The 16,246-nt window shown below is 25.0% G+C and overlaps 1 protein-coding gene across 1 annotated transcript in view; it reads right to left on the bottom strand.

The window, feature by feature from the left end:
• Nucleotides 1-5,679: 5,679 nt before the first annotated feature.
• The window catches only part of LOC142324255 (uncharacterized), a 244,338-nt gene continuing 233,771 nt past the window's right edge, over nucleotides 5,680-16,246 (bottom strand). The window contains exon 2 of the mRNA XM_075365117.1: nucleotides 5,680-7,263. Coding sequence (XP_075221232.1) covers nucleotides 7,197-7,263 — 67 coding nt within the window. The 3' untranslated portion in view covers nucleotides 5,680-7,196. The remainder of the gene's footprint in view (nucleotides 7,264-16,246) is intronic.

Below are 16,246 nucleotides of genomic sequence, written 5' to 3'. Positions count from 1 at the left end.
TTTCTTATATTATTATTTTTTTTGATAATTTTAAACTGAGCACTGTATAATAAATATGATATAAACATATACATTTACAAACATTACACACTAACAAAGAAAATATAGGAACTATTCATTACAATCTTATATTTAAAAAAAAATATATAAATAAATAAATAAAAAATAAATCATATTTCTTCTGTAATTTTTATCTTGTAATATATTTCTTATAGAAAAGATATAGAAATAATATTATACAAATGGAATAATTCATAAAGAAAAAGCATAATTATTTTTTCTTTTTTTTTAAATATGAAAACAAAATAAATATATATGTTTCTCTAAACAGCATAACAATATTTTAAATATAGTATAAAGAATTATTAATGATTCAATTTCAAAATTACACGGATAAAACCAGAAGATCTTTCAGAGGTAATTAATCCACTTCACTGAAGAAGGAGCTGCATAATTAGCTTTGAAAGGATGTCTAAAAGAAAAAACTCCATGTAATTTGAAAACAAGTTGTTTTAATATTTAAAAAAATATATTTTGCATTTTTTCAGTAAATTTTTTATATACAAATTATTACTTGAGATATAGAATTACTTAATTCTTTAATGCTACATTCCTGTAATATAAAAAATAAAACTAAACACTTTATTCACTTTTATGTAGGATGATTCAATTTGCATATCAGGCATGAAATACAATTAATTATTTGAAAGTAAACTAAATTAAAAAATGTTAAAAAGAAGGGTACATATATAATTTCTGTAGCTTACACAAATTATTTATAAAAACAGATTCAGGAATTATTTTAAGTGGTAGGAGTAACCTTAAGTGAATCAGTACTTTATTATTGCACAAACCCCTGTAAATTTTTCTATTTTTTATTAAATTACATTATATAAAAAATGTGATTTATTAAAAATTATATATATTTACAATATATATATAATTTCATCAAGATATAATATCAATTTAGAAAAAAGCCCTGGAGTATCTTAAAATGTTATAAGATCACAAAGGAATTATAGAAGTGAGACATTGTCAAGGATGTGTTGTAACTACGACAGCAATGAGGTGTCATTCCAATCACAATTAACTTGGTCTCAGATGTAAGGTTCGTTTGACTGCTATTCCACTCAAAAAATATTTGTTATAAACTTTGATATTAACATAAGAAATGTTCAAAAAAATTCTTGACCACACAGTTTTTAATACATGAAATATTATTTATACTTCACAATACTTTGAAATCTTTTAACAAAACAATCAGAACATTTTAAATAAGCATTACAAAACTTTGAACAAATATTACTCGCTTACTAAACTGTGACAATATATTATATATATATCAACTGCAAACATACATTTCTGAGGGGGGAGGGGAGGTGAATCAAAATTAGTATTTTAAGGTACCACTAAATCTTGACTTGATCTGATCTCATTTTAATGTGGAAGCTAATATTATTTTCTGTAACTTGAAAAATTTATCTTTCTACACTGAAGTTCAGAATATATCTAGTTCACCCTGAAACAGACACAGACTGTAGTAATTTTATAAATATTTAAATATGAATGCGATATTAATTCACTAAATAGATTCAAAATATGTGCATGGGAATATGTATTAACAGAAATATTTTACCATGTGGAAAATGCCATACTGACTGAGATTTGAACCCAGGACCTTCTGAATAAAAGGTTTAAACATTACTATTCTGGCTTGGAGAAGTTAGTATTTATAATACAAATATATGTTTGAATCGTAATATGAAAATCAAATACTCGTACAATTTTTTAAGATTAGGTCCTGTAGATGCATCTATTCCTTGTTTGTGAAATGACCTTGGATATAGCTGTTACATTTAATATTTACTTATACAGGATGTATTTTAAACAGAAATCTTCAAGAGATGGAGGCAAGGATACATAACTAAGGAATCAGTTATGTTTAAACATGTATATGTTGAGTGCCATGACCACAATGGTTGTAGGTGATCTGACATGAATAATAAAATCATACCCATCTTCAAGAATAAAAATTATACCTTTATAGGGTTACTATGAAAAATTGGAGTAAAATGACTTCCTGTTACCTTTCTCAATGAGCCAAATATATGATATCAAAATGCCAGGTCTATATAGTTAATATTTAGCACTATAATCAAAACCTTCTCCTGTTAACCACATAACTAGTAGTATAATTAACAACAAATATTATCCTCAAAAAAAAAAGCTACTCTGTGCTTATTGTACCTTGAGTATATGCAACACAGACAAAAAAAAGGCTGAGACAAATAGAATAATGAAACAAATTAATATAATCCTTTCTTTTGTGAAATAATTTGTTATATATACTAATTAACCATGCAGAAAAATTAAAAAGAAAAAACCAACTGTGTATCAGGCAAATACTTAGAGGACCAATTGCTAATAAATATAAGTTTAAATGAATATAGTGGCAAGAGTATAATTTATTTTCTACCGAACACAAACTGAAATACAAATTATCAGTCATGCTAATGCTAATGAAATGCATCTTAATGAAAAGAATATTACAACAAATTTTTAGGAGAAAGGAATTTTTGCAAAAAGCCAATTGAATTTTTTTACATAAAGCCAAAAATCAAGAAAGGAATAAAAATAATCATATTAAAAAAAAAAATAATTTTAAGATAACATGCATGACTGTACCAAAATAAAATAAATTCCTTATGCTGTTTTGGTCAATCATAGTACAGAGATTAATGATACCGATTACCACTTACCCATATTATGTTACCTCCACTATTTAACATTTACATCATCCAAACAGAATGGTAAAATTAATTTATTCTATTTTTTCCGCTGATTTAAAAAAAAAAACTCAAAATTTAGTGTGAATATAAAAAAAAAGATTATAAATTTTGTTAACAAAACGTTATTATAAAAAAAAATAATTAGTAATACAGTTTGAAAACAATTACTACATCACTTTGAGATTAGTGGTGACTGCTAAAATTTTAATGTTATGTAAGTCAAGTCTGAATAAAGTGGTACCCTAAGCTTACCTGTACCTCTATATTGATCTTTTAATCAAACTAATATAATAGTAATTTAAAACAATAACAAATCATTCTACACTACAAAAATACACTAATTATATCTGTGTAGTGTGTGTTTTTAAAATTGTATTAAGCAGTTGAAACTATAATAATAATAATAATAATAATAATAATAATAATAATGCTAAATTCTTGTTAATCTCCACCATCATTAATTTGCCTTAGTACAAAAATCTAATTGATATCTACTTTTAACTGATTAAATATCTGCAAACTTTAATCTAAATAAATACTTGTACAATACATAAATAACAGCTACTGATTTATCCATAACAAAATTTTAAATTATAAAAAAAATTGTTAAATATAATACATTTTAATACTGATAATTTAACAAAAAATATTTTTTTTACATAAATAAATTACATACAACATATAAATAGGAATAAAAATTTAGACATTTTGTACAATTTATTTACTGAAATTTAATCTTTTAAACATTTTATACATTTCAGTATATTAAAAAAAAGAAAAAAGTGATATGTACAAATCATCACGTTTATAAGTTATTTTTATATATATATATAGAATACATTATATTACCTACATATTTATATAATATAATACACATAAATAGCTAATGTACATAATTTTATTTATATATTTACAACAACAAAAAATGCAATAAACACATCATTATGTATTCTGTTTTGTTTTAAATAATATTAAACAATTTGTTTTGTAACTACAATTTTTATGTGCCAAAACATAATATTAATGTATGCTGCAGTATATGAAGGAATGAGAATTTTTCTTGTAATAAATTATTAAGAAGAAGAAAAATTTTTCATCTTGTAATTTATACATATATAAATTAACAATATAATCAAAACCATGTCTTATTTATGCATATATAAATTACAACATGAAACATTTTTCTATATATACTTGTTGGTCTTTAGAAAACAATAAACTGAATCATCTGATGATTTCACAACACCTGGAAGAATTCAAGAAGCATTATCCTGGATTCTAAAAAGGTGTGAAATAAGGATAGAAAACCAATGGCCAAAGACACTTATAATAAACCACAGAACACCAAAGTTAATCGATTCTTGATTGGTGTTCCATTACAATAATAGTTTAACAGAAATATTTTGGAAAGAGAGCAATGGCTTCTTTTAAATCAGCTGGAAAATTAGAATGTAGTAGGAGAATATTGGGGAATCAAACCTAAGCGGGATGGGATATGTGAAAAGGATAGGAGAAGAAAGATTACCTAAAGAAATATTATATTCAAAGGATGGTAGAAGATCAAGGGATGGACGAAGGCTAAAATAGAAGAATATGTTGATAAAAAGTAGGAGATGAAATGCGATATGTGAAGAGTAATCAATGAAAATTTATTTATTGACCAAGAAAGATGAAGAAGAATACAAGAAACTCTGACTTAATGAAACATACAAGAAGGAATCAGACTAATATAAAAATAAAATTAAAATGCATCAGAAATAAAAGTGAAACTCAACGTGTACAGTACATTTGATGGGTCCCATATCTGCAGCAGTTGTAGGCGATCTTCTGAAATAACAGTCAGTCCTGAAAATGGATTATTAAGAACAATAAGGAATCCATATCAGGCTCATTTGGGAAATTTAGTAGTGATTTCCTGTTATCCTCTTCTCAACAAGTTATACTTATTAACATATCATACCAAATCCACTTCTGAACTGCACATGATATTCAATCCTACAAGAGGCACTTTTAGTCTTTTCACCATAGGGACATAAACATCATTACTCTAATAAAAATAACTCTGTCTAGTATCGCGTGTAACCTAAATGTTAATGTTAAAGAAAAAATGAATAGTGCAAATACATTAAAATAACATTTTATATATATATATATATATATATATATATATATATATATAACATCATTAATATTTAGGCATAATATATATATAATAATGTTATAACATTATTATTATATTGTTAGATAAAAGCAAACATAAAGATATACATATATCTAAATTTTCAAAATACCATAATGGTACATCATTGAAATTTATAAATTTAATATTATAGTGCCATTTCATGTTGTTAGTTGATTATGTCGAGAGAAATACAGAATTAGTTTGAAACTATATTAATGTACCCAGCTAGCTATTGTTAAATATCAGTGATCAAACAGTACAGTGATATATACTGATATATTAAATCAGTTTTAAACTGTACACATTTATCCTCACTTGACATCATTTAATATTTAAACTTTCTGACATTATATTTTTTTTTAGCTATCAGTGAATCATCATTTCATATGACCATTATATATATATATTTTGTAATTTACAAAAAAAAAATTTTAGAAAGTTAAAAATATAAATTATAAAAAAAAAAGTCTACATTTGAAAATATGCAATAAAAATATTTGTTTTCTTTTTTGAATAGTATGTATGTATATATATATATATATATATATATATATATATATATATACATATATATAAAACAGTACCAAAAATAAAAATGAAAATTTAAAAAAAATAGTTTCAATTTGTACTAAAAGATTAAAAAAAAAACACAAAAACGTTATATAAACCTTAATTAATATTCACTTTTTCTTATAAATTTATTGTAATATCATGGAGAAAAAATATACTAGGCATGTAATACTGCAATTATTTTATATTCTAGAATAACATGGCAAAGCCAACTTGATAAATTGAATATTTAGTGAAATAAACTTGTTTCTAAAAATCTGAAATCACTAGTATATTATCTTTATATGATAAATAGACCCCCAAACAGAATTTTTGTATGTTATATTTTTCTCATTAGAAAATTTATAATTTTATTTTATTTATTTTTTGGTAGATTAATTCACTAAATAAACTCTTGAGTTTAATCCGACTTGTGTGTGTGTGTGTGTGTGTGTGTGTGTGTGTGTGTGTGTGTGTGTGTGTGTGTGTTCTTTTGTAGCTTATGAAAAAATGTCACAATTGAGTGGGTTCAAACCTGAGCCCTTATGAATGGAAAAATGAGACGCTACCATTCTTCCACATATGTACCTCGAATATTATTTGAGATATTTTTATTATTTTAATTATTCTATTTGTATTTGTGACTCTAAATACATAATTATTGTATTTAAATAATTTACAATTAATTTAATTATTTATCAATTTCGTTAATATACAATTCCAATAAACAAAAAAAAAACAATGTCACAATAATACATTTATATAACAAGTAAAACTTTACTAATAATTCTGAGAGTCAGTGTCATCTAATCATATACATGTATATAGTAAAAGTGATTGTACTACTCTTTTCATAAGACTATATCTCTTGCTAGGAAATATCAACAGAACAAGTGCTGCTTCTTCATTTGATAAAAACAGTTAACCTTGCCATGATACACTATGTCAATTAAATATAATTTTAAATTAATATTACACAAAATTATAATGAAATGAAACCACTGTTTATTTATATTAATGTTAAAATATAAAAACATTAAGGCAAGCGATTAACATAATATTAATTAATAATAACTAATAACAATGATTATATAATATATAAAATTATAATAATAGTTTATGTGTTTAATTATAATAATAAAGTCTGACCCAGCATACTACTCTCATACAACATACAATAATTTACAGTAATTATATTATAATAATATTATTAACATACATACAATATACATTATTCAGTACACTCTGGTTCCATAAAACGAGAGATATATTGATTGATTGATTTATTTATATATATTTTTTTTTAATTTATACATATATACTTATTTATTAAACATTAGGACGTTCCAAACGCATTTTATTAAACAATCTATACCAATACTTTTCTTCTTTTTTCTTATAACTTCTTAATATACACTTCAATCTTCTCTCATTTACATGGAGTGTTGATAATTCAACTTTTTCTTCTTCTTTTTCTTTCTTCATTTTTATCAAACGCTCTTTTAACATCCTATTTCTTATATTTTTCTTATTTTTATTAACTCCTCTTTGTAAGAGTTGGAAATAATTGTATATGTTTAATTATTTTCATTTTTTCTTTTTTTTTAATAATTTAAGGATGATATTGATAAAGAGCGTTATCAAAACACAGCCTACGGATAATACATTGACAGCTGTCATTCTCCACTAACAGTAACTGGAGTTGTCCATTGCCAAGGACTAGTATACGATTTTTCTTGATGACTGAAACAAAAAAAAAAAATTACATTAAAAAAAATGTATACAAATGAACATATTTTTTTTATCTGTAGATTATTTTATGCAAGTTTTATAAGTACAACTCAGTTGAATAGGTTTAATCTCAAGATTATTATGCAGTAAAAGAAAGCTAAATTATTAAAATGAATAAAACTCAACAGGAGTCACTTCTAAGATCAAATCGCTGAATGTATAACTGTATCAGTGATGTGATTAATCTGTTTTTATTTTTATTTTCTACACCTACTTAATATAAATGAACAATTTTATAAAATTATAAAACTAAAAACCGAATACTATAAATTATCGAGGATAGCTTATTTTTTATTCCTAATTATTCTGTTTTTCCCAATCTGCTTAAATTCATTTTATTGCTGAAATATTTCTTTAAAAAAAATTTAAGAAGCTTAAACTAAATTATCCTTTTTAACCAATTTCCGTTTTTAAACAGAATTTGATTTTACATCTATTTTAAATTAGAAAAAAAACTATAAATTTCCTACTGTCTACTAACAAACTTTTTTTAAATTTTCTTCGTCTAATTTAGTTTTGGTGTTTTTAACTAATGGTTATTCCAGAACTAAATTTTAAAATTTAATAATTACTGATGAAAAATTGTTACTTAAAAGATGATTAATAACTGAAAAACCGTTAGTCCAAAAACACACAAATTAGGAGAAGACAAAGATTTGATCTTTGAGGCTTCTTCGATCCTTTGGTCGTTAGATAAAAGAGAATATTTTTTTAGATTGTTTTTACTTACTTCACACATCGTTGTCGAATTAAATTTAAAAATACTCAAAAAGGTAATTAGGCTTAGTTTTTTCTAAGCCAAATTTCATCAATGAAATAAAATTACATAATTTAATAGAAAAACAAATTGGGAATAAAACATTTCATATTTATATTAAAATGTTAGCGTTATTATGAAGAGTTAAAATAATTAAACTATACTTTCATTGGCAATTGTATAATATAAATGGTAATGGAGTGAAACTTCTGTAACCTTAACATAACGCCTATGTATATTTGCTGTCTGTTCTGGTAATTTGAAGTATTAGAAAATCATGTGAAAATAATGCTTCCTTCGTGTGAGAAAAACTGTAAAATTTTCTTTTACTTCTTCGCATTTATCATACTTAGAAAAGTACTTTTATAACATAAAGTAGTATATTACAGATTAATTAAAAAAAAACCTTGCATAATCAAATCTACAGATAAAATATTTAAAAAAATTAATAAATAATTATTTCATAAAGGCTCATACATTGCTTTCATTTTTCCTTTTTATGAAATATATTTAATTTTAACTTATTACATGAGAAAAAAATCCGTAATTTAAATTAAAATTCATGAAAATTTTGTTTCCAGTCAAAAGTTATTAAGCTCAAACAAGTATAAATACGTACGTACAAACATTACATTACCCCTCCCCCCACCACTTTTTTACGGTGCCTGATTCATTAAACGTAGAGAAATGCAAAAAACCCAGATCCCATTTGACTGAAAATAATATTTTCCTTCTTGCAGCTATGATGCCCGGAAAATAAAAATAGAATTTAATCCTGTATTCCAAAAAGCTAATTAACAACTAGCCTTTATTTTTAATTTATAAAAAAAATTACCCATTTCGGTAAATAAATTACGTTAGTTTTATAATTTACATTAAAAAAAACACAATTATAGTTACATTAAAAAATAAATAAATAAAATCTGATGATTTCGTATAGGGCTATATTTGGAAGTAAATAAAATTAAACATGCAAGTGAAAGTAAAAAATATTACGAAACGTATTTATTCAGCATTAAAATCATCTTTATCAACTTCAAATGTATTGTACAATAGAACATTATTATAATATTGCATAATTTTATTTATTTTCTTTTTTTTTGTACGATGGACCACACATGTATGACACAGTATGTACAACATGTTCAGTAGCAAACATAAACGTTTAAAAATATATTAAAAATACCTATAACGAGTTCAACAACCTCAAATGTATAAATAAAAAAAAAATAAATAATTGACCTGAAATACTTATTTTTAATGACAAATATCACTTTTACAAAACTATTAATTATGATTAAGTATTAATCACAGAAAATTTATGTTTGAAATACTTTTTACTTATGTAAAATTTACTATATAATTAAAAAAACTCGATATAGGTAGTTATATATATATATATATATGTATAAATAAAAACGCTCGCACGCACGTGTCTGTGTTTCTTATGGATATATATGTATCCATAAGAAAAATATATATATATATATATATATATATATATATATATATATATATATATATGAAACAAGTTTTTTTCTGTAAATTGCACTAAATTGGTTTGTCTTTTTTTTCTTAAAAAAAAACATGATATCTTTGCATTATATATTAAAAGGAAAATATAGCAGCAAATTATCCAATTATCTAAAACTGTGTCTGTCATTTTCAAAAAAATACAACAATAAACATATCAACAATTTTAAATAAACTTTCAAAACGAATTTACATAACCTCATTTATACAAAGGGAATGAATCTACATGTAAAATATTCACAGGTGGTCTAAAAAACGAATTTAAGATACTATTTCCTAATTTAGGTTAATTTAAAATGTATGTTTTTAAAAAATAAAAATAAAACAAAAAATTAAAGCTTGTAAGATTTATTTATAAAAAATTTCTCGAAATTATAAATTGGGTCTAAAAATATGTATTGTTTTAAAACTTTATTGGGATGTAGTCAATCAAACATGCTTTGAAATAAATAAAATCTTAAACTAGTTAAATTATTTTCGGTTTTTGATAATTCGAATTGAAATTGAAAATTTTATTTTTCAATTTTTTGCTATCGATTTTAACAAGCTTTCCTACTCCTATTGACTATATTTAAATAATTAAGTAAACGTCTATGCTAAATGGTTATTTAAATAAATTGGAAACAAGATTATGTTCAAAAACCATTTACAAATTCATTTCAAATTTAAAACTAGATCGTCATTTCTTAGAAAGTTAAACAATTACTAACAGTTACTAAGGAAAAGAAGAAACAAAGAATATATATATATATTTTTAAAAAAAACAGAATATAAAATAAAATTATTTGACAAATAAAAAATAATTATGAAATATTAGTAATTTTAAAATAAGAATAAAAATTACAAAGTATTGTTTTTTTACCCTTTTTTAATTAAATCCATAAATGTAGTTTAAAAACATCTAAAAATAAAACAAACTTCGAATTTAGATCGTCATCTAAAATTGGAAATTTAAATTCACTAGTAAGTTAGGCGCTTTAACATGGTGTGAACTCATGCCTCTTTTACAGGTTGGATAGATAAAACTTATTTTAAGAAAGATAATCTGCGCCTTAAACCAATGAAAACATCAAAATTAAATTTTTAGAGCGGGGATAACCGTTTAATTTTCTTAAAGTAGAAAAATTTCCCAAAAAAAACGTTTATAAATAAATATAATATTTATTGTATGAATTTTTTATTGTTCTAAAAATACTCTACATATAATATTTCCCAATTATTGTTTATTTATTTAAATTAATACTTATTATTATTTCTTTTTTTTTTTTTTTTATTTATATTTAACTTATTCTCTAACGTAAAAAATTTCCTTAATATCTATTGATAATCATTTGTTAACATTCGAATTCTTTATATTAATTAAATTTTCGTAAACAGCTATTGAGCGTAATTTATTTCCAATTTAAAGTACATTAAGTTATTTATAATAATAAAGGATCGATGAACATTTTTTATTTATTTATTTCTTATAAAAGTAATCGATTAAGAAAGAATAATATAACTTTCAAAATACATCACCTTACGGATAAATTAATTAATATTGTCAAAACAAATAATGATAAAATTAAGTCGTACAAAATAAAGACTAAATTCAACATAGTAAATAAATGAAATAAAAATTACAAATTCTAGTAAATAATTACAAAAGATTTTAAAAGATTAAATAAAAAATGTACAAAATATGCATTTATAAACTTAAATCCCAAATAACGTATTTTCGAGCTGAAAAGTTATATTTTTACTACCGGTATATGATAAAAAGGATTCCTAAACAGGATAAAAAAAAATCTGGTAAAATATTCCACGAATTTCCTGGCTATAAATAAAAATAAATAAAATATAAATAAAAATTAAAAGAGTTTAGGGTTCTCTAAATCTAAAACTCCCTTCAATAAAGGCTAAATTAAGCTTTTCAAAGAACTTTTCTGCATTTTAGGTCCGGGATATCTTAAAAAATTTGTAGACATTGTAGATAATTTAACTAAACGTATAAGTCTCTCTATTCAATCGCGGTATAATTCGTCCTGGGCCGGTTGATAGATCTGGTGAGTCTAGGTCAATAATGATTAGTTGCTTTAGGATTTAATTTACTCTTAAAACATCGATATGAACGTATAATTCATCGTCTACATGTGGGATATGCAAGTCTGAGTAATGTAATTACTTTAATGTAATTACATTACAAGTGCAATGTAATTTTTTATATAAAAGGATTCGTTATTCTTTTAAAGAATTTAAAAAAAAGATATTTAATATCTTACTACTTTGCTGTTCTTAATATTTTTTAGTAATTTATTAAAAAAATGTTATGGGCCGATTTCTAAAATAAAGTTATTCAGTGGATTGGATATACTTTTAGTTATTTTTATTTCTGATATTTTATAATATTGTTGGTAAATCCATTTAAGTCTTACTACTGCTAGTTTAAATTTAAAATACAAAAAAAACAATTCTGTAAAATAAAAATATACTGAAGGGAAAATATTTTAGTTTTAAAAAGTTTGGTATACAAGACCAATATTGAATTTAACATACCTTAATTTTTTTTTGAGAAATAAAAATCTCCCTCTCAAGAAAAAAAAAATCCCTTTTGCACGCTGGAAGGCGGAGGTAGATTTCACCGGTGCTAAGCAGGGGATAAAAAAGTTTCCTACTTAAAATTAAGAAATACTTCAAATTTACTCAATACGACAATGGTTGCATGTGAAAAAAGGCTTCACAAGTTTAGCATACGACAAGCCCCATCTTCTTACAATTCCAGAAAAATTTGGGCCATCCCTTGCCGTAAGGGTTGGTCATATCAAAAATTGTTTCAGACAAAGGTTTTAGGTAATGTTTAGAGGACTAACGACTACTTTAAACCGATTCGACTGTGTCTATTAAGAGAGTCTGATGGTTTTGTCTTCAAAACCCCATTTTTTCCAACCCCTGGGCCACTGGTTGGTAATATAAAAAAACTTTACTGAAATAAGATTTAAGCCCTTATCCAAAGAATAGTAGTATCTTTAAATAAATTCGATATTTTACTTAATAAGTTATAGCGATATTTTGTTTTTTCGAAAAAGCCCCCCCCCCCATTTCTACTTCCATGGCCGTTAACGAACTCGACCGACATTTTCTGACGCGTTATTTTTAAGGAACAATTTGAAGGTAACTGGCGCAAAATTACGGTGGTTATCGTGTCCACAAGAAAGTGAAAAAAAAAAAAATATATATATACATAAACGTTTCAGCTGACGGTGGTTTTGGGATCTGGGGGATGTGAAACGCGAAGATATGTCGACATTTTCCGGAAGTCGAATCATGGTACCTATTACAATAGGTAGCTTTCTTATGAAAATCTACCTAATAATATCCCTATAAGAGAAATTATAATATACGTAGGCATAATAAACTACTAAAAGAATTGTTAATCTATTAAAAATTACAGAGATTGTGGGAGGGAGAAGGAGTGGGAGAGGGAGAAAGAGAGAGAGAGAGAATTAAAATAATAAAAAAGAGAGCTTGATGTTCTGTTGCATCTACTCTTTTATAAATCAAGGAGTAATCAATTTTCAATATTTAGCTGTGAACATTTGAGTTTAAAAAAGAGATTTTTTTAAATTCTATAGATTTAATTTACTATAAGCAAAAAAAGACTAAAATAAAGACTTATTTTTTAGTATTTCGCTGATTATAGCTTTTAAACAGATACAGACCCAAAAATTTCTAAATCGTATAATAAATCAGAAGTAGAGGTTCTATAAAAAATATTTCTATATTTGCCATGTACCACTAAAATGTTCGATTTATGGCTTGTTCAGAATCAAAAATACTTAACAGAAAAATAAAATATTTACCAAATTATTTGATCAAAAAAATCTGCTTTGCATTTCTACAAATGGATTAACAATAATAATTTCCTTATGTATACGTTAAACTATAAATTTTCTTTAATTCATTTATTCATATTTAATTTCTTAAAATTACTTTTACGTTAAAAGTTCACAAATTAATATTTATATTACATTTAAAAATTGAAATATTAACATTAAAATATAGTTTAATATATCAAAGTGGATAAAAACAAATCGCTCGTTCCGAGAAAACGCCTCCTCTCAAAAAGCGGTGGCATCTCAAGAACGGTTCTTGATTCGAATCCAAATCAGGTTTTGAATTTCTTATGCGCTAAAAATCTCCAGTATTATATTCCACGTAAGCCTAAGACTTCCTGTTGTGAACGTAAAAAAAGTTAACTTTATTTTCAAATTTGAATTTACAATAAGATTCAACTGCTAATAGTATGCTATTTCGTTCAACATATAATATAATATTCAAACATAGCCACTTGTTGCACGAGGTGAAATATTAGAGAATAGCTGACATGCTGACAGTAGTGTAGGTGTATTGTTACACTACCCGAGTGGTTAACTACGTATTTTACTGAACAAAATAAAAATCGTGATTTTCTTTTATTTATTATTCCATTTAACTATAAGTACTTTACGAATTCATTTAAACTTTTTAATGAAATGCTTCAGTACTGTAAAAGGAATTTGAAAATACAATTTTTCGCAACATTTCCTAAAGACTGCTTAGGTTTTTACATGCATTCAAAAAAATAAATAAATAAAACGCTCCCTATTAAAAGATGCAATTAAACAAATACAAATCTTAGCAAAACATGCAGCTAAATTATGTCTACAGATATCGAAAGACAAAACTAAATTCATGTCCGACCGTTATAAAGAAACACGCTATACACAAACATAGGAAATATAGAAAGAGTAAAACATTTTAAATATCTAGGAGAAACAATAACGGATACTGGAATAGAGAAGGAAGAGATTAAACACCGAAAAGATAAATTAAAAAGGGCAGAAAACTTAACACAGAAATTGTCCAATAAAAAGTGCGTCTTCAAAAACGCAAAACTGAGATACTACATACAGTGTCAAGAACAGAAGTACAATACGGGACAGAAACACTCTTCCTCAAAAACAAGAGACTAGTAAAGAAAGAAAGAGTGATACTAAGGAACATTCTTGAGAGAAACAAGAAATATTGCGATAAAAGGGTTAAAATAATTAATGAAAAAATATATCGACATATTAAATTAATAATAACAGAAACAAGAAAACAAGGCTGATGTTCTTTGGAATTGGTAAGAATGGACAATAGACTCGCCAAAAAATTCCTTAAAATTATAGGCCAAAGAAAATCTTCCAACCACTGGTTAAAAGAAATTATGAAAGACTTCACCGAACTTGAACTGTCAGAAATGTATGCGCTAGGCAGAAGCAAGTACAGGAAAATAATAACTTGTATTTGACAGGTTTTAAGGAATTTAAGGAATTCGAGGAGAAACAAAAACGAAATTCAAAAAGAAAACAAAAACAAAAAAAAAACTGACAGTCGAACATCTGGCAAAAATGGCAAAAGGCAGAAGAAGAACAGCCTTAGAAAGGAAGAAAAAAATAAAAATAAATTTGTTGCGCGGTCCCCAGTAGGCCAATTCGCGCTTAATAATAATAATAATAATAATAATAATAATAATAATAATAAAACACTCGGGTGCACACATTACAGTTGATTTGAAGGTTCACAAATCATAACTACATTCTTAAATGTTTTAATGCTTGCGTATGTATCTGGTTATAAGTTTAAGTTTTTCAAAATACATTTTTCTAGAACTTTCCTCCTGTACACGGTGCACATTTTTATCATTAACCAAGAAAAAAGAGATTACAATGCGGAAAACCTTAATTTTTATAAGAAATTACAGCGCCTTAAAACGCTAACTTTGCCATCATTATTAAATATAATTACCTAAATATATTTCCACGTAAAGTATGTCATTTCGTTGGGTTTTCTCGAAAAGTTGGTACGAGTTCTTAAGATACAAAAGTGGGCTGTCAAATCATTATCTGGCACCCGTAAGTATATACGGTAAAATATAATATTAATAAAATATCAGCCGATCTGAACTGTTTTTATCGAAGATAGTAAAAAATTACTATGGAATGTTGATATAAATATATAAAAAATTAAAGCTTAAGAAAAAAGGAACACATTTTTACCTCTGTTGTTTACTACAACATTTTTTCATATAAGATAAGAGTGAAAAAACAAAGAAGAAATCTGGTAGTAAAGAAAACAAAAACCATAATGTGGATGTTACCAGTGTTATCAGGAGATTAAAAAAAGAAGGATAGCAGAATGGGACGAGCAGGTTTAATTTTACATATGTCCTTTTCAACTACACTGAATGATAGACCTATATATATATATATAGATCGCGGCTTCGCCCGCGCTATTTGGTTACTTGCGTTTCCCATTGCAACTGTAAAACAGATAAGCACTAAACAACAACAAAAAATATTTCCTTCAAACTCACTTCAAATGTATTTTATTTTTATTTGTTTCTTTGTTTGCAAAACTTTAAAAAAATCTTATTATCTTAATTATGCAACCGTGTGCAAGTTAAACACTTTTTTTTTCTATACTTTATTCACTAATGCACTTTTCACAGTCCTTTTTCTGACCACTTAAGAAAAAGTATCAGAGCTTAGATACTTTTGCCTGTGAGAACTTCAGGTTTTTTCTTTTTGCTTAGGTACATTTTTGCTTGCAAGATCTTCCGGACGAATTTAAAAATCGTACAAT

This window comes from Lycorma delicatula, chromosome 4 (assembly GCF_047948215.1).
Source record: "Lycorma delicatula isolate Av1 chromosome 4, ASM4794821v1, whole genome shotgun sequence".
Taxonomy (NCBI): Eukaryota; Metazoa; Arthropoda; class Insecta; order Hemiptera; family Fulgoridae; genus Lycorma; species Lycorma delicatula.
This window is presented reverse-complemented; position numbering and strand designations above follow the sequence as displayed.